The 20,244-nt window shown below is 41.4% G+C and overlaps 1 protein-coding gene across 3 annotated transcripts in view; it reads right to left on the bottom strand.

Annotated features, from left to right (window-relative positions):
- Positions 1-20,244, bottom strand: part of lrba (LPS-responsive vesicle trafficking, beach and anchor containing) — a 188,254-nt gene that overhangs the window by 100,352 nt on the left and 67,658 nt on the right. For all 3 annotated transcript variants that reach the window (XM_065956897.1, XM_065956901.1, XM_020628906.3), the window contains exons 33-35: positions 19,822-19,883; positions 8,259-8,323; positions 5,965-6,073 (exon numbers count right to left, since the gene is read on the bottom strand). In XM_065956897.1, coding sequence (XP_065812969.1) covers positions 5,965-6,073; positions 8,259-8,323; positions 19,822-19,883 — 236 coding nt within the window. The remainder of the gene's footprint in view (positions 1-5,964; positions 6,074-8,258; positions 8,324-19,821; positions 19,884-20,244) is intronic.

Raw genomic sequence — 20,244 nt, 5'->3', positions numbered from 1 at the left:
AAATGCATCTCAACTTCAGCTGATTAAAGGTAAAAATGAACACAGTTTTGGTCAGTTGGTAGAGCAGGCACCCTGTGTACAGAGGCTTCAGTTCTTGTTGCACTAGCGGCAGGATCATCCAGACAGAGGATATCATCTTGCACTCTCTCTCCCCACCTTTCCTATGTCTCTACATCTGTCCTGTCAAATACAGGCCCAACAATAATCTAACAAAGAAAATATACTACCACCATCTTAAGAGACTGTGTCAAAGGAAGCTGTGGAGTGAAGTTATATTTTCCCGGGTTTGTTGGCTGCACATAATGATGGCAGCTGCAGAAGAGGTACCCGGGGACTTCATTACGTGAACAAGTCAGTGTAAATGGGACTATTGTTTTCCAAAAATCCAGAGTAGCCAACTTCACCCGTCCTTTTTAACAAAAGCCCTTTCTGTACAGTAAAAAAATTATCTACCAAGATGGGATACAAAAGGATGCTTTCCAATCGTGACAAGTTTTGCCTCCACATCCTGATGGTTTTGCAACAATGCAATCACAAACACAGACATGTTCCTGTTGTTTTCCTCTCACCCTTTTGACAGCTGTTTTGAACATAATGAGGTGTCCGAGCATTCAGCCATGCTGACACACTACATTAACGTTGTAACAACTACATGACAGCAAGCTACAGTTGGTGGCACCTATCAGTCAGAGTCCTGTGAACAGTGTGGCAGAAATAGCCTTCGGGAGTTGTGATTCTCTCACGCTTCCTGTGCGTTTTTGAGAAACCTACATCAGACAGCATCTGTTTTAATACATAAATGAATTCTCTTTAAAAGACTTGTTTTGCGGAGTCAGAACACTGATCTGCCTGCTGGTAATATTCAAATTAAGATGAACTTAAATAAGGTAGAATCTGGACACAATTCAAGCTATTCCATTACATCCTATCCGGGGTTGTTCCTGTGACGCTCAGGTCCATGATGCACAAGTTTCCAGAGAGCGGTGCTATGATAATGGAACATAATGAGCATCAGCTCAATGTTAATGTCATTAACGTGGGGAGAAGGAACGGATCGTTTTACAAGCTCAGCAGAGAGAAGACAATGACGCCAGGCACTAATTAGCCGTTATCGTCTGGCTTTCACTGGATCTCAGACAGTCAATTCAATTACTCCATATAACAGCCCAGGATGAATCAAAGAGGGGGGGGGTGTATAAAAAAAAGATTGAGCAGACGGGAAGAGTACAGAAGAATAGAAATGGCTGGGGTCTTCCCTATCTGGCCCTTCTCATCTGCCCTTGTGCCCCTGAGCCCACCACATTTCATTCCTAATGAACAACCCCATAAAAAGAAGGAGTTCGATTTCTCTCTGCTCCCCACTATCTCTCTGGCTCCCTCTCCTTCCTGCTCCTGTGGAAGATATCAGAGTCCATCATTTGCAGTGCTGGACGGCAGCATCCGATCTGCAGATCTCCTTTACATTAGAGGATCCTTTTAGATAGAGAACCCTAAAAGGTAATTGGATTTCCCCCCTAGTTATCTTCATCTGTTTCACCCTAAGACCACTGTAATAACTTACTCTCAGGGCCAGAGATAACTCAATTCTGTCCCGCAGAGTGCTAGTGAGAGTGGGAGTGGGAGAGAGAGAGAGAGAGAGAGAGAGAGAGGAAGCATATGTCATGTCTCTGAGGGAAACGGGTATCTAAATCCTCTATCACTGTCTTGACAAGGATATGAACCCTGACAAGGAGCAAACATAAATGTGTTTTTATGTATTGAATTATTCTTGTTTCTGGGGCCTTGGTGGGAATTTGCAACTGCTATTGACAAGAACAAGAACTATTAAATGCAGAATAGTAAAGAGAGGGAGGATACAGATTATATTTTGACGACTGATGCTGTTTGACTCAGTAAAGCTCCTTATTTTCAGTGTAACACAATAAAACCAAAATGAGTCATTTTGGGAGCCTGTTTTGAGCTTCAGTTCTCACAGAGCAACCTGTGCAGTGTGTCTCTGCAACACAATACAGAGGAAAAAACTCCAACAAAACTGGGACATAGCTGAAAATTATTATTTCAAAACCCTCCAACCCCCATCCTCAGGGGGGATGTTTCATTGGCCTGTTATTTTTATTGTGGCGGTGCAAAATGAAACTCCAGCAGGCTCAAGCAGAGCTCGTGTAGAAGCACCAAAAAAAATCAATACAGCAATATCAGAGCAAGACTTATCAGGGCTTCACTTCTTCTCAGAGGTCACTGAGGAGCAACTGCATTTAAGTGGGGAATTCAATCGTGAAGCATAGTTTGGGACGAGCTACGGTGGCTATCTGATTAAGGACAGCTGGAAGATTGCAAAGGTAGAGCAAGTTTCAGATGACAACAGGAAATACAACTCACGGAAAGTTATAGCTTTCTATTAGTTGTATTTTTCGCAGTAATTTAGGTGACAGATCAACTGATAGTACTGCTCCTTCTACACATGTAAAACCCTGGTCTTAATGCACAGCATACTGTACTGTCCTAATACAGGCCCATGATGTCCTTTTAAGTACATAGTTTACTAATATGACCGTACAAAGCATGGTGAACACCAACCACTAAATAACAAACCAGAGATGACCTCATGCTCAGTTGCCTGTCATTAGTTCTCTCTCTCCAAACATGAACCAAGGACTATTTCTTGCCATGTTTTTACGCCTTGTTTTCAAATGCATTCTGGTTTAAACATAACTATTGACTTAAGGCTTTTATAAAATAGGATTTTAAGTTATTAGTTAAACAGCTAATGCTTTTTCCCATCTCTTCAATCTAGACATAAAGTACACTTTCCTAATAGAGTCACGACTGTATGAGGTGTTTGAGATTTATACCAGTAATGGTTTAGGGGATGGAGATGGGAAAAAAAAGAACAAATAGTGAAATGGCATCATATATCAGCTCATATCATGAGCTGAAATGAAAATACATCTTTTGTACAGATTTTGCACTGATATAGGGACGCAAAGGTACTTACAGTGTGAGGTTACTTTCTTAAACAACAAGCCTTATTAAAGGCTTTTTAAAAGTCTATCATCTATGATACATTTTCAGCCAAGGCTTTTGTAGTCAACCTTTGGCTCAGCTGAAATGATCTGCTACATGTGTTGCAGACAGTGCTTTAAGCATTTTTATCTGTGATAATTAGGCCTACTCGGCCTGGTAGACAATGTAATGATGACAGAAGACTCAATCACCCTGAGACATGATTTCTTACATTGAATGTTTTGTAAACAAAGCTTATTATTTATGCACATCAGTAAACATGAACAGACAGATATTTATGTGATTAACAACAATTCAAATCAGCTGAGCGGGGCGCCTATAACTAAGTGGTTATGTTGCCGCCCAATGTAGAGATGGTTGAGTCCTCATTGCAGTGGCCATGGGTTCAAATCCCATCTCGGCCCTTTGCTGCATGTCATCCCCCACCCCCCCCCCCCCCACTCTTTCCTCCCAACATTTCCTGTGTCTCTTCAGATGTCCTATCTAACAAAGGCAGTGGCCAGAAAAATCACTTTAAAAATAAAAATCAGCTGAACGACAGATTGGTGGGGCTTTTATATTTAGGATATATGTTAGTTTTAGAGAGCAGAAGGTGAGTAGAAAAAGTTATGAAGTATAGAATGGAATACACCTAAACCCAGGGAGGAGAACTTGCAACAAATAGAAAAATGAATATAAAGAAATCTTGGTCAGGCTAATACATGCATACCAAACTGTGGTATGCCAAGTTCAGGAATCAGGGAGTAATGCCTGAACGTTTCAGAACATTAAAAGTAACAGTTACATTGTTAAACAGAGAACATGTGGCCTGCAGCCACAGCAAGAGGCTGAGGCAGAGCAGAATCATTTGGGACCGTCATGTGCAGACTGGCTGCCAAGTCTGTCTGTCTGTCTGGGGGTCAGGCAACATGCTCTGAGCCAAATGGAGACAGCTGACTAACCTGACATACTTTATATGCACTTTTGCCAGAGCACACAGATCGTACACCTTTTCAAAAAGTATACAGAGGGAAAAAAAAAAATCTGCAACATCGATCTGGTCGTACAAATCAAGCTCTGCAAGTATGTGTTGAGAATGTTAAGGTCAGATCGTGTCCGATAAATATCTGAGGATGACATATTGAGCAAACTGAGAAATAAGATTTCACAACAACTGGATGACAGTTTCAGAGAAAGAGAACCAATCCAACAAAAGAGAGAAAAACATAGCAATCACAGATAAAACTCTCATGTGCAAGAGTTGTTCCCCCCATCTCACTGGTTGACTTTCAACACTCTCAAGGGATTACTCTTTACACGAATAAGAGAGTCCCTTCCATGAACCTTAAAAAAGCATCACATTTTACTGCAAAGTTGGGGCATATGGGGGACAGAGGGGTTGAAGGTGATGGGCTTGCACACAGTCAGCCCTTCAGGCTTGCACCTCTCAGGTCTGTCTGCAGCTTTTAGTGCTGGCAGGTTCCTGAGAAATGACTGAGGGAGGGGAAAAAAAAGAGCAGAGAATGCCATATTCCTGTCACTGGCAAAATACTCCCCCAGCGGGAGTATAATGGACAGGATCTCTGCAGGACAGGAAATGATCTTGGTGAGATCTAGAAAGCAGAGGGATGGGATTTTAGCAGAGTTGGACTGGGGAGAGAGGTGTAGAGAAGGATGCCCATGGGTCAGGGTAGAACTGGCCTGGCGGCTATGCGTGAATGGCAACATTTGTGTGGAGAACGGGTGGGAAGAGGAGGGGGGAGAAGTTATGTTTCAGGGGAGAGCCTGCAGTTAGACGGAGAGGAACGGGGATAAATTAACCCCACACAATGTTTGGTTAGTAAAATCTGCCAAGTATGATCTCCAACCTAAAACTACTTCAGTGTGTGTGTAGGTCTGTGTGTGTTTCTATGTTTGAAAAGTAAACATTTATCCTCCAGGTTTGCTGTGACAGATATTAAAATGTGATGGACAAACTTTAAGTAGTTATTGGATCAGCTCCTCTATGCTCTCAGTGACGGGAATATTAAACCCTTTAACATTTCTATCAGAGCAGTCGTAGTGTGATAGGCCTAAAGCTTCAAATTGTCTTAACTTTGCAAGCATAAAGTTTCTTTGGATCTTGAAGACAAAATATGACAGTTACAGGATCTCATGGTACAAAGAATAGCAATATATCCAAGAATAGCAATATTTCACCTGCTTGATCTCAGAATCTTCCCTGATACTTCAAGGGCTACAAATAAAGAAGAAATGTATCTTATCTCGAAAGGTCTTTGGACCAGACTCTATGGAAGACCGTAGCAAAACATGTTGAAGATAAGGATTTGTTGATAAATGCTTATGAGGTTTTTCAGTTGGCCGTTGTCTGGCTTGTAACAGCGTTATTGCTCATTGACCTCACCTCAGAAAATAACTTGATCTGTGCAAACTGTAACTGCATTATACCTCCAGCTAGCTATAGTACTAAAAGCTTCACATATATTACATGCATTGCTATCTTATCTTTGCTGAAGTTTAAAACAACCTTTTTTTTTTTTTTTAAGATTTTTTTTTGGGGCTTTTTGTGCCTTTGATGGAGAGATTGGACAGTGGATAGTGTGGGAAATCAGGGAGAGAGAGAGAGAGAGAGAGAGAGAGAGAGAGAGAGAGTGGAATGACATGCGGGAAAGGAGCCACAGGCGGGATTCGAACCTGGGCCACCCGCTTGGAAGACTATAGCCTCCATACATGGAGGCACGCGCACTAACCACTGCACCACCAGCGTCCCCAAGTTTCTGCTTTTAGTTAAGAACTTCAATGTTGTTTGTGTCATTCAAAACTTGGAAAGGCTAACACCTGTAAAAATCTAAATACTTTGCATAGATGTACGTGGATATATCTATGGACAATTTGATTATCTTAAAGTCTAAGAAATGGTATTAATGGTTTCTATATTTCTCCTAAGTTTCAGCATCTTACCTCAAACTCTGCGTGTTTATGGATGTCTTCAGCTCTCTGTCTGCTCAGGATAAATTCGGCTTCATTTGCGACACGGACCAGGTGGTCCTTCATGGTGTGACTCAGCAGCCTGTGGGGGAGAGGGCAAATGGACATCAGTCCAATGGGAACTGCATAGATGTATTAACAATCCCTATACTTTCTTCATAAATGTATATGGATTTCAGTTGTCTACAGTCCTAGAGGGTAAATGTCAGACAGATGGTAAGAAACATCATAAAATCCTGAGGTTCAGAGTATCTGAAACATCTGTTCAACACTGCAATATCTGCTAACCTAGAGAAGGAACAGCCATGTAATATCCATAAAATGCTGAACAAGAGCTGTGTAAAATAAGCAGAAAATCTAATTTGGAAACAAAACTGAACCAGATAGATCTTCTAAAAGGGGTGCAGTTGCTAATTGATTTGTTAATGATATGCATCTGACAAGAGGGAGGATCTGTGCCCCATGTTGCTACATATGTAGTCTTCCTCCCTCTGCTTATCAGTGATAATGAAACATGCATGTTATGTGTGTAAGCATGTGTGTGTGTGTGTGTGTGTGTGTGTGTGTGTGTGTGTGTATAGGTCGAAGGAACCCCTCTACAGCCCTAAAGGTCAGGACTGTGCAAAGTGGAACAATAACAGACTAGAGGCCAGAGAGGAGGGATGGGGCATGCTGGGACTGACTGTTGGAAAAGGGGGGGGATGGGGGTAAGGGGCAGAGGGATGACTGTAACCTAAGCCTGCTGTTTCAGCACGGGGCAGCAGGGGAGCGGAGGTGCTGGGGCCTCTGCAGCCTCTATGCTCCTGTCGAGGCCCCCCGCTGTCAATAACTGCAGAGTCACTGCAAAACAGAGTCGTGGTACTAAGGTGTGTTCTTATTTTGTGTGTAAAAATGAAATAAAATACCCAAAGTTAGGTGATTACTTTAAGGTTTCTTCAAAGTTCATCAAGTAACATTTGAGACCTTTTAAAATATGAGCAGGGATCAGACTATTCTACTACATCTGTTTTTATTCAGTAATTGCTGATTTCCTGATGATATAATTGATTAAAATAATTTGAGTTGGATCTTTCCCCAGTTTTTAAAAAAAAAACAAATTGCCTTTTTAAAAAAGCCTGAACCGAGGTGGACTGCAGTATTGTTTAATCTGAATTTAATGAATTGAAAAGATATACAAGATTGCTTTAGAATTTTACAACTACCGCAAAACTTCTATTTATTAGCCCAGGTTTTTTTCCACTTCAGTCTATATAATGACCCTGCCTTTATTTTGGACATGCATCAAAACTCGTGCAGAGCAAAGGTGGGAATGACACTAAAATATTAAATGTGAAGTTTATTTCGGACATGTGACAAATTTACAAGAGAAAGAAAATTTAACAGTGTCCAAAATTAGGACAGGTAAAAAAGCATGCAAAACCTGCTTCACTGCCTGTACACAGACAAGCGTTATCATCCCCCCATCTCTTTTAACTAGACTTAAAGTACACTTTCCTAATACGGTCGCACCTATATGGGGTGTTTGAGATTAATACCTGTACTGGTTAAGGAGTCAGATAGGGGGAAAAAAGGACAAGTTGTGACATGGCGTTCTATATCAACTCGTGTTTTATTACATACATCATTCTGTCTGTCTTGTATAGATGACGTAGTTCATTTTTAATTTTTTTAATTTAATTTAATTTTTGTCTCTCCTTAATTTTGCACAACACAAACTATTTCGACACTAAATGCATCAGGACCGTCAATTAAGAGCTGCCTTTATTTGTCAAAACTTGCAGCAACATCAGGCTCATAAAAGGGACTGGGCCTTAAATACTGATGGGCTTTTATTTGAAGTTTTACGGTGCTTAGGATATAATAATGCTGTGAATGTTGAGTAAATGCTGCATTTACTGACAGATGCACAGTGAGAAATCAACAGCGATTTCCCGAGTGTCGCAGAGGAGCCGGTGATCAGAGGCCCTGTCACCTTCTACCTAACCTCTCCTTTTCCCCAATCCCTCTGGGATGAGCAGGTATTGAATGGAGCCTAGAACTAAAGGATCTTCGACCTCACTCTCCCAAGCTGCTCTTCACCCCCCCAGAAACATTGATTGTTTTCCAGAGTTCTGAATAACTATCCCATCACATGGGCTTTGAGGATCCTAGGGGCTTTGATTTGATTCAGGAATGGTGAAATTGAAAAGTGGCAAATGGGAAAAAGGTTTGGAGGATCATGAAGATGTGCTGCTGCAGAGACAGAGGGCACAGTCAGAGTTACCTACCTTCCTTCGTTGACCAACTCAATAAAGGCGAGACCTGCGTTTTTCTGGATGGAGTTCTGCCATTCCTGCAAACATACACAAAAAATAACAATGACAGCATTGAAATACACTAACCTGGTTACAGAAAATAATTCTATACATTCTCTATTAAATCTCACAGCACATAGAATAATAAATAAGGAAGTTTGGAAGCAAATGATTACACTAAGTTGGGTCCTCACCACCTTAAAAGGGAAAATATTGACGGAAACAGCCAAAGTAAATGTCATGGTACTGTGTGATTAGAGCCGGTAGAGCAGACCCCCCCCCCATGCACAGAGGCTATGGCATCTTGTCGCACCGGTACCAGGTTTGACTCCCCGGTCCTTAAGCTAATTGGTGCATTTAATCCCCATTTCTCTCACTTCCCACATTTACTTCTCTCTCTCAAGCTGTTTCATTAATTCAAGGCAAAAAAGCCCTACTACAGGAAATATGTAATGACAAGAGTCTAATCATTCTTACAGATTTTCTGGAAAATGCACGGTTGTTTTATCATTAATTTATTACTCTATATTTTTTCTTGAAATAATCATTAATAGCTTTATCGACACTCTTGGAAAACATCCATCAAAATATCCTGACAGCCTACAGCACACAGCATCTTGAACTTGATTGATGTTGATACATCAACAGTCCAAAGATTTTCACTTTGAAATCCAAGAAAGTCAAGAAAATTGTCCGTTATTTGCTTAAATAATTACTTAAAAAATAAATACATGTTCAAAATAGTTACACATCAATGTGCAGTCTTTCAACAAAACTATTTTTCAACCCAAGAAAAAAAAACATTTTTTAATTGTAAGGTGTTCATAAACAAATCCTGTTAAAAGCTCTTCTTGGGTAAATCTGAATGAGTCCATGTCGCTAAGCTTACCTAACACTATCAAATAAAAACTCAAGGTTTATTAGGGTCTACTGACTGCTTTGTTCAGCACAGGCTACATTCAGTGGCAAACTAGTGGATAGAAGGCAGAGAGCTGTGTCGTGAGTGCATTTATCACATGTAAACACACAAATTTCCTCCTCTTTGACTTGCGTTATGGTTCGAGGTGTCAGTCTAAACAAGCCTGCCGCAGCCGTGCGCAACTTTAAATCCTCAACTCGGAGGGGACAACGAGAGAAGGGAAACTCGACGGTCATCATCTCTCATGTTCTGCTCAATATTTCAACACCTTCAACGCAACCGTCAAAAGAATAATAAAGCAACAAGGTCATGGGGCCTGTCTGAACCAAGCAGCACTCCCCCCCCCCCCCCCCCCCCTCTTCCTCTCGGGGGAGATGGAAAAATATGCACAACAAACCTCAAGCTAGAGGGCCTAAACTTCAAAACTACTCCTTAAAATTAAAAGATAAATTACAGTCTGAAGAACCACACCATGTGTCAATCTGCTTCTCTTTCACTATTCATAGATTTGTCATTTCTGTCATGTGTAGACAACATTAAAGCGACAAAAGTCCCGAAACAGATTCTAATTTTTAATGAGTAGGAAATGTTATTGAGAAAGTATAAGAATGTGCAAGTGCATCCAAGCAGAAACTTTTTTTAAACTCGGCTGTCATCACGTCTTGAGCTGATAGAGGAAACTGTGTGTTTATGTAGAGACCGGCCTTTCAGTAAACCTAGAGATCCCACAGGGACGAGGATATCAGCGCTACAAGCAGGAAGGAAAAAGCTCATTTTACCAGAGCTTCTTATAGACATCCAAACATATTTGTACATATATGACGACTTTCAAAACCATACAGCGTACCCTGCTTACCAGCACGACTAGTAAAATCATCAGAACCAATCACAACAAAACCATTCTTGTGAAATGCCTGCGTACGATCACTCTGCAACCAACTGCACGTCATACAGACAACAAGCTAACACTTAAACTAAATTCAAAACCGCTTTTTGTTCAGCAGAACCAGATTGGCATTGACCGTGTTTACAATGTATTCCAAATAAAGAGGGCACAGAGGGAATAGAAGTCTGGGCTCGGAGTGCAGTGCCTGCAGAGGGTTTCTGCGGCATGGTTTGGCTTTAAAGGAAGTGTGTGAGAGCAGCCTTGGGGCCCTGGAGTTTAACTGAGACTGTAGTTGAAGGACATTATCCATGAGTGTTAGCCTGTGGCCGTGGGGATATTCCAGCCCGGTTAGACTGTGCGAGCTGGATTTCAAATAAACACGACAGGAAGAGGGGCCGTAAATAGAGCCGGCGCTCCCTGGAGAACCAGAAAAGCAGTGACATTAAATTTCCTTTATGGGGTTTCGTGAAAAAAAAAAAAAAACTTTCTTCTTGAGATTCTTAAAACTGTAAACATGAAAGCTTCCCCAGCAGTAATAAAAAAAAGATTATCGCCTAACTGCAGCTTCGGTTTCAGTTCTAAATTAGGTTTGACGAACGGGCGTATATAGCCATTGGCATTTCCTGGACGTAGACAAAAGGTGATAGCAAGACTAATGGTGTCATTATGGGCTAAGAAATGGCTCCCCTAGTTGAATTAAAAAAAGCAATGACCCTGATCCGAGGGACATCTTGCAGTGACAAAAAGGAAACGGGGACAGGTCAGTGATAGAATATTGGATTTTGGCTGCCCTGGTCAGCGGTGTCACAGCTTTTATGACCGCAAACGGGGGCCATGACCACAGCTCTCCTGATGAGAAGATACAAGCAGCCATTTGTGACCCCGGACCTTTAACCTGACCTCCTGAACAGATGATAGGACAGAGAGGGAGGGCTGTCCTTAGATCATGATAGGAAATGTTGCCAATGTTGTATCAAGCTTTAAGTTGAAGTGTTTCTATTTCCTTATGAATGAAAGTTTGAGTTTATTCATGGAAATGCTCAATCCTCGGGTTAATAAGACAGCTCTGTTTTGGTCTGGGCTCAATGACGATGGCATTGAGTTTAAACACACACGCCATGCACTTCCGTCATTACAGCTGATTATCCATAATCAACATCTAAATATACCACTACCAATGGTGAGAAAACACAGACCTCCCGAGCCAAATCGCCTTTCAAACATCAGGCTCGCCACAACACAAGGAAAACATTTTCCGACACCGAAGAGAGGAACGTCTCGACTCTCCCGAAATAATAAATAAGTCACTTGTGCTTTTCCGTGGCATCACTCATAATCACAAGTATTTGTTGATCTGAACGGCTGTGGGAATACAACTTCAGATGAGAAGAACAAGGCATTAATCCTTGTGTCATGTGTGGCATGGCAAGCGGGAGCTAAGTTAAAGAGAGGGGGAGCTACTGATTGTTTGGTTTGATGTGAGGAGTTTGATCAAACGGTGACAAAGAATACGACTGCAAAAAAGGCAAAGAGATGGAAACTAAATAACAATAAAGTATGTTTTCTATTTGTGTCAGTGACCGCTGTGATGTTGAGGTTTCTGCGACAAATGGGATATCAATAACAGGTGGAGCATATGGAGATGTTTTGGAATTAAGCTTTTGTGTATTTACGACTACAAAAACAGGACAAACAAGGGAAAACATGTTGAGCTTGTGTGAGTGACACACATACTTACGAGCAGTAATTTCATATCAACTACAACGAAGTATAGAGCCCATGTGTGAAGATGAGTTCGAAAGACCATCAAAAACAGAACATTTTAAATCAGATATGCAATTCACTGTGGTTTGTTTGACTGATTACAGTAAGAGTAGATGCTTCTGTGTTGTGTATCTTGTTTCAAAAACAGCGGCGTGTCACCTCAAGTCTCCAAGGTCCCGTCCACATGTGTGCGTTCACATCGAGTCTGCTTAAAGGAAAACAGACACTCATATTGGTGTTTGCGTGATCAAATTCACAACTGAGGGAATATTTACTGATGTCCAAATATTTACACTGCGAGTCTCCAGCAGCTTCATGGACTCACACTTTCATGGCTACACTAACAAGAGTGGAAAATCAGGACCTAAACCCCCGAACACCAAACAGACAAAAGAAAAATACATGCTGGAACGCTAGATGAGTGCGTGAACGGTATTGTTTTAGGAGTGGAGGAAAAAAAAAAAAAAATCACACTTATTCTTTCACACTTATCATGAAACACATCTGACAGTTTGGTTTTTCAGTTGAACGTCAGTGGGTTTTCATGATATAGGAGCAGAAGAATATTTAAACACTTCACAGCTGTTTAAGTTCCAGAAAGAACAGATGGTCAGCCCTGAAAATTAAATGAAGTCATCTCTCTGTTCAACAATATTTCCATGATGAGACTCTTCCATGGTTAAATTAATATATCATTACTAAAGTGTAAAGGTGAAGACTTTTTAGTGGAACCTTACATAACCCTGATATCGAAGTAGTCTCACATGTTTCTTCTAGTTCCAACAAACCTCACCATCTGTTGACTTGTTTTGTCTGTTAGTGGGAGCCAACGGATGTGTCTGTGTCTTCACAGCTTGTCTAATTTTAAAATACATCATTGTTTCAGCTGACAGATTTAGTGTCAGATCTAAAAGGTATCTGAGTAACATAGTTGCTAAGTGTAATTTAATATAAATACTGATGTCCTGCCAAGCCCACATGCTTTAGAATTATGCCACAAATCTGCACAATTCACTAGAACATGTATGTGCTTATACATGTCAACTCAAGGAAGCTAACCTCATCAGCGACACTATCAAAATATCCAAAGTAGGATGTCAAAGTGAAAGCGCTACAGCTGTATTTCTTGATTGTGTCTCCGAACAAATCAGGCATGACAAGATTTAAATTTCCTGGATCCGAATGCAGGAGAGTGAATCCAAACGAAGAAGCCAGGTCGTGATTTTATCAGCATTACAGCTGAGTGAGGATAGTAGGGGGAGAAACCACATGAGAATACAGTGCAAGGTCTTAAGGCCCTGACACATGAAGGAGACCGCCGGCCTTCGGTGAGCGGCCGTGGCCCTGGTTTTTGCGGTGTGTCCAGCTCCGTCGCTACCCGTCGGCCCCAGTTGGCCTTTTTTTGGTCGATTCCACATGTTGAATCGGCGTCCGAGGTAGGAATCTCTCTGATTAGCTGTTCAGCTAAGCGAAACAGGAGAGCCAGTGCACGAGAGAAATACGGAAGCACCTCTTCTATTCTAGTTCCACTAATAAAAAGACCAAGGGCTGACAACACCAGTGCCATATTCAACTTTTTTTATCAGACATTATTCTCCATTAGAAGTACCTATATTACGAGTGTTGCGCGACAGCAGTGAGAAAATTGTTTTCTTGTATACACGTTCTTCCTCGTCCTCTTCCGGTTTCCCCTTTTTTGGAATGACGATCACAGACTACCGCCGCCTGCTGGCATGGAGAGTTCTTGCCTCTCACACGTGCGCAGAACATACGTGGTGGTTGGCCGTCGGCTCTAGTCTTTGTGGTGTGTTCTAGTGAAACTTTTTGTCCAAGACAAAAGCGCCACAGGCCCTAGTTCTTTGCCGTATATGTGGCGTGCGACCTGTTCGGTAAAATACACATTACACTAACAATTCCTGTCAAGAGGACACTGTTGGGAAATGTAGTTATTGGAGAACTTATTGTGTTTTGTAGAAATAAATAACCAGATATTAGAGGGCTTCTCACAGCACTACGAGTGGAAAACCAAACTGAAAGCCACTAAATCTTTTCTTCTTTTGGGAGTCTTCTGTCTGATTCTCTCCTCACAGCTAGGCTTCACTTCCTGTCAGACAATCCTCCCTAAGACCCCTACCTCCTCAAACACAACACACCCCGCTGCCCTTCATCTCTGGCTGCATAGCTGCCAACGATAGGGGGCCTGCAGAATTAAGTGCCAGTTGGTGTTGCTGTGTTTTCTCTACGTCCCGCAGGAGGGTTACCTTTTTTTGAAGAATAAACAGCGTGATGTTATCCTCTGAACTACAGAGCGATGGCTGGGACACCGAGCCGCGTGGCACGGCTGTAAAGGGGCACTGGAGCAGAACGAGGGGTGAGGGCAAACAGGGAGGGAGGGAAAACTAACACTTTTGATTTGCACTGATCTTGAACCCTGCCTGCCTGTTTAACTGCACAGTGGGGTGTGGGTCCAGCTGTGAGCAAAATGATGGTGAAAGTATTCGTGTCCCCTGGTTTCATCGCATTCTTCACCACTTCTCTGATGCACCACGAGTGGTTCATACAACAAGGTCTGCTCATGATCCATCAAAGCCTACGTTACAGGGGAGAGGGAGAAATAGAAATAGATAGAAATGGCTGTAAAGCAAATCAAAATCTCTTACAGCAACATAACTTTCAAAAGAAGTAGCAGACACACAGCTTGTTAATAAACTTTATCCTTACAGGGATTTTTTCTTTCTAGTTATCTAAGGTTTAAAAACCTGTAAGAATCAAGGAAGTTTATGGCATTCCAGAAACATGTTAGAAGATGATAAAGGGAATGAAAATAGGTGCCGGTACTTGAGTCCTCATTAGCCGAATACCCACAAGTATGAAGCCACAATAAAGAAAAAAAACTTCTTGTGATATAATGAAAAATAAAAATCCTGAGAACAAAAGAAAAATATCGTAATATAACAACTTTTTCTAATAAAATCACTGCCTACGGGACCTCCCTTTTTCTTTGGAATATATTCAGTGTCCTGCAGAGTAAAGCTTGAATATTCAGTTATTTGTGAAGCTTATACTAAAGAATTTCCAAAAGATTACAAGACACTCCATGTTTCTAATTTAGAAAAAGGCAAACAGCCCCTTACTATTCTTCTGATAAGTAACAAATGCTAACCATACTAAAATTGTGACTTTATTCTCACAATATTATGACTTATATACCTTAATATTGTGATTTTTTTTCTTTTTAAAGTTAAGAATTTGTTCTCCCTGGGTTTTCCCCAGAAAAAATGACTTAATTTATGTAACATTTCAAACATATCTCATAATATTCCAACTTTATCATCAGATTCTCCTGTGGCCTTCAGTGTCCATTGTACTACAGTACTATAGAATTTATTACTATACATGATGACCAAGACATTTATGCACAATAGTAAATTGTAAAAGAAAGAAGTGACTCTGCCAAATTGTTCAAATTCTTTCAGTTTTCATGGCTGCTAAGCTTCAAACTTGTTCCCTCGTGTCTCAGATTCTGCTATTGATTGTGTTCAGCACGAGGACCGTGCACTCACGACTTGTCCCCTGACTGCAGGGGTTTAAACTTCAAGGCCTCTGCCACTTTTCCTCCTAACCTGGAGGTCAGAGGGTCAAGGGTCAGGAGGAGCCAAGTGTTTGGGGAAGTCAATGTCTTTGTCCCCCGCTGACTGGGAGTGAGAGGTGCCCATCTGTTTAACAGGTTAACTCTGGGGAGACTGGCTGGGAAACATATGATAATATGTGGTCAGAGGATTAGCGAGTTAACATTGATGTCATTGAAGTATTATTAAGAGATTATCCCGCTCAGTGCACCAGCTACCCAAGTTTAACAAACCACTTGATCTAAAACACACTAACACTTAACAGTGAATGTCTTCTCTTGTCAAAGTAGACTATAGTGAGTATTCTGCTGCTGTCCAAACACACTGGGGCTGGATAATATGTTTGATGATTGCAATCATAACATAACCTTAATACCATAATATCATACCAATATACAATGCACACAATGCTAATAAGCATTAGCAATATATCTTTTCTGTAACAAGTCTTGTATTAAATTTAAAGGTAAGATATTTCCTTGAGAAATTAAAATCTTGATCTTCTGGTGATGCAAGAAAAAAAGTCAGGGAATCACAGCAAGTAGGATTCAAGCTATGGGGATCATGAATGTTGAGATAATGTTTTACTCCATACCAACAGTCTGACAATGCTAGATTTTCGGAAAGAGAGGAGTAATGCCTTTTTCTCGGAGAGGTTACAATGTTGTGAGAAAAAATGGTGCAAGCGAGGTATTAGAATTGGCACAATTTCCTGGAATTAATTATTTTTATGCTGCAAACACAATAAACAAAAAACCCTGTTCATCATCATTCTACCTGGTTTTATTACTCAGAGACTGATAAAACTATAAGTGGACTTATACATACATGAGCAAAGGTATTTGCATTTCTAATCACCATTTGAGGTAGGTGAAAAGAGTGGTTTCTTTGGGTTAATGGGCTGCTTGACAGTTCAAGAGTAAAAGAAATATTAAAGAAGAGAAGCATTTTCTTTATATGTAAAATAAGTATGTTTACCATGCAGTATATTTCTGAAGCATGCTTAGCTTAAGGTCTATTAGGTATATCTGTTGATGTGTGCAGAGGAGCAGTCTGTCCTATCTGGGATTGACCATCATGAAACCAAAGCCGCTCCACCCCACTCCATCTCTCTCTCCCTCCTTCCTTCCTTCCAGTCCAGGTACAGGAAGCATTTCTGATAAATGGCAGTACGATGGATGGGCTGACAGAGGGGCCGGACAATAATGGCTGATCTACAGGACACAAATGCAGCTACTGAGGAGATTTATGGGCCTCTGCTCATCGCAGACTGTCCAGTAACCGATGAGATGATTTCTCAAAGCGCTGGACAGACGGCAGCGAGCGCAAAAAGGAAGAGCTCTTCCTCTCGTCACAGCGCTTTATTTATTAATCAGATGCTTCGGGTGGAAGATACTTGAAGAAGTGCACCCAGGAAACGGCACCCTGGTGGTAAACAAGACAAAAGATGGGCACAAACAAGTGTGAGAGAGTGAGAGGGAGAGGGAGCATGTCAAGGCATAAAAGGGGCATCGGAGAGGGAGGGGAGGAGAGCGGTTCTTTAGATGCAAGACCCTAAATGAACATGGTTGGCCAGAGACAATATGTTTTATATAATATGTAAGAGCTACTTTGAGGCAGCAATCACATTCAATAACCTACAAGTCTTGGTATTAACATTTCAAAGAACTTAAAGCCTTAATGACTGCAAAACTAGCACCAAAGCATCGCATATTTATCTGAGCTTTTTAAAGGACAGGGAGGAAAATGACAACAGTTAAAAGTTGTCAAGGGAGTGTTATAACAAAAGAGAAGCCGAATGCTACTTCATGCTTGTATCATTGCCCATAAATGTAAATATTGTTATCTAATAATATAAAATATAAAATGATTTATATGTTACTTAGAATACAGTAAAACAAGTGGATCTTAAGCAACTCTGATTTAATTTAAACGCCAAAAAAAATCTCTACTTCCAGGTTCTTTAATGAGAATATTTGATGGATTTGCATTGTCCTACATTATTATTTTCTACTGCCATTCAAGCAAAACAATCTAAATATCTCAACTTGTGCTTATTGACGTCTAATACCAAAATATAAAGTCTTAAACACAGTACTTCTTTGATTGAAAATAATGCAGGTGCAGATACAGTAGTTGTCAGCTCCCTCTCCATTTAGAAGCAGACTCTGTTGGAGCTACAGTATATGATGATCATTAATCCTCATTTTGTATATTCAGCAGTCTGCGAGGATCAATACAAGAGTGGAGAACAAGCCGTCTCGCCACCCCAACAGTTAATGTCTGATCAAAATGGTCCTTTAATTAGGAGCACTGTTGTAGTTGTTTGAAATCGGGGCCCTATCAAAGAGCGGTTTACAATCCCCTCCTCAATGCCAAGGTGATGTGGTGGCCAATGCGACTTTCAGAGGATCCCTGATTAAAAACTGCTCTGCGGTCCCTTGCCTCCTGACCCTTCACCCCAGCTCCACTCCATCTCAAAGCTGGGGAAATTAATTAAAATTTCACAAGAGATGGTATCGCATCCCATTTGAGATGAAGGTGCAGGACTGGTGGTGAGAGGGGGGGTGGGGGGGGGGTGGGGGGGGGGAATCAATCAAAATCATCTTCATCCGCTCCTACAGCTGGTTAGCTTAAATGCAGGAAAGGAGCTACAAGATGGCCACAAAGGTTCTTCCTGTGAGTGGATTGAGAGCTTCCTGTGCCAGAGGGCCCAGCAAAGTCTGCTAAATAACGTCATCAATCACAGCGCTGGCTCACTCTCACTGCCCCACAAGGAGAACAAACACTAATAATTATACATTGTAATTTAGCCCAGAGGAAAGTCTGTCCCTGTTCCCCCCCCCCACCTTTTATTCTCCCCAGTGGAAAGCAGCGTATCCCCCGCGCTCCACCCACCCCACCCCCCCACAGCCCCTTTCCTTTCTCCCTTTACACAACAATAAAATTACATTTGCATTAGCAGTGAGAGAATTTGGTTGGATGATTTATTGAAGCAATCAACACTATGCTAGCCAATCCTTGGTTCGTACACAAGAGAGTGTGTGTGTGTGTGTGTGTGTGTGTGTGTGTGTGTGTTGTGGAGATTGGGTGGGGTGTCTCGGAGCCCAGAGAAAGGAAGAAATAGCTCAGGCTGGGTACCAAAGGGGGACTTGAGGTATGAGCCATGCAGCAGAGCAATCACCAAGATTCTGCCTTTGATTAGATTAGCATTAAACAACACCCTGACAGATATGACAAATAGGTGCATTAGAGCCTGTCAGTCTTCTCTCTCTCTACCTTTCTATCTAGCTCACACTCTGGCTACTCCTTCGTCTGTGGACATTAAAGGGCTCACGTTCCCCTCCCTGTGTCCCTCTGGCACAAATCTATGCGTGGCTCATGACATCTAAACAGATGTGTAATCTGACTGTATTACCTTTTTAGAGAAGAAGCAAAGTGAATAATGGGAACCAAACTGGATAGGGGTTAAAAAGGAGGAGACAGTGGATGGGGGGTAAAGATGACGGGTGCTTTTTCTTTTTTTAAATAAAGCTGATAAAAAAAAAAAGCCAAGCGCAGTGGTGAGGGAGGCATCATTAATCAGATGTGTTTTTGTATTATTGGAGATCTTTGTTTCCGTGAGTTGTTTTAAATGGTAAAGAAAGACGCAAACAAATAGGAGTTATTATCTGTTGTCCTTGTCTCAGGATGTGTTTGTGTTTTTTTGTTTGCTATACCATGAAAACAAGAGCATTAGACAGAAGAGACACACACACAGTCACATTTACTGTAGGTATAGATGCAAAGTAGAGTGTGCACTATATGTTGGTTAACACACAGTAACTTAATAGCCTTCAGTAGCTTTGTGTCTCTTAATGCTAATCAGCCATCCTGGAGTGATCTATTGACATCCCCGATCATCGATCTGCCCACGCCTGCTTATGATCCCTGAATTAGTATTCATGAATCCAGCAGCAGCTAAATAAACTTGGCAACAAAACACCCACAAGATAACAGAGCCCAGAGAGATAATCAATGCAAAGCACCATCAAATCTACATTATCCCTCCTCATCAGTTTGGCCAGGCCACAAGGGCCAAAGGTGACGTGGACAGGTCGGCCACCCTTGACCCTCAAACCAATATTTGCGGCCAGAGATGCCTTTTCTCCGGTTTGCTCGCTTAGGATTGTTGAGGCGAATGTGCAAAAGGCAGACGAGGTAGTGTGGAGGGGAAGATAAGGCGGTCGGATGGCTCACTGTCCACTCTGGGCTGTGGATTTACTGCACTCAAGGTGAGCCTGATAAATCAGAGAAGGAGGACAGGGGGGCAGAAAAAGATATAGATGCCAGACTTGCCTGTGAACACAGAAGCATGACGAGCTCCACCACGGAGCTGCTGGACTTCATACACACCAGGCCTGGAGGAATAAGAAGAAGGAAAAGTCAGTGAAAAAAATGGAAATTTCACAATACATGTAGGCTTATATTTGATACCGGTAAAACAAAAAAAACAAATGACATCAATACCTTTTTTTTGATACCTGAGGAACAAAATTGAAAATCTTAGGCATTTAATATTGGGTAATATTTTGTTTTCATTACCAAAAATTGCAGGCAAACTCCTGCACACTTATTCAATTGCACAAGACGTTGGCAACGTTTAAAAACATTGCCCACATGTTTGTGCAAATAGGACAGTGCTGCCTCTTTCGCTAGTGGAAGATTTGGGTTAAAAAAAACATGGCTGAAGATCTGTAATTTTTTTTATAAAGCTTTGGT

Source organism: Labrus bergylta, chromosome 1, assembly GCF_963930695.1.
Source record: "Labrus bergylta chromosome 1, fLabBer1.1, whole genome shotgun sequence".
NCBI classification, from domain to species: domain Eukaryota; kingdom Metazoa; phylum Chordata; class Actinopteri; order Labriformes; family Labridae; genus Labrus; species Labrus bergylta.
This window is presented reverse-complemented; position numbering and strand designations above follow the sequence as displayed.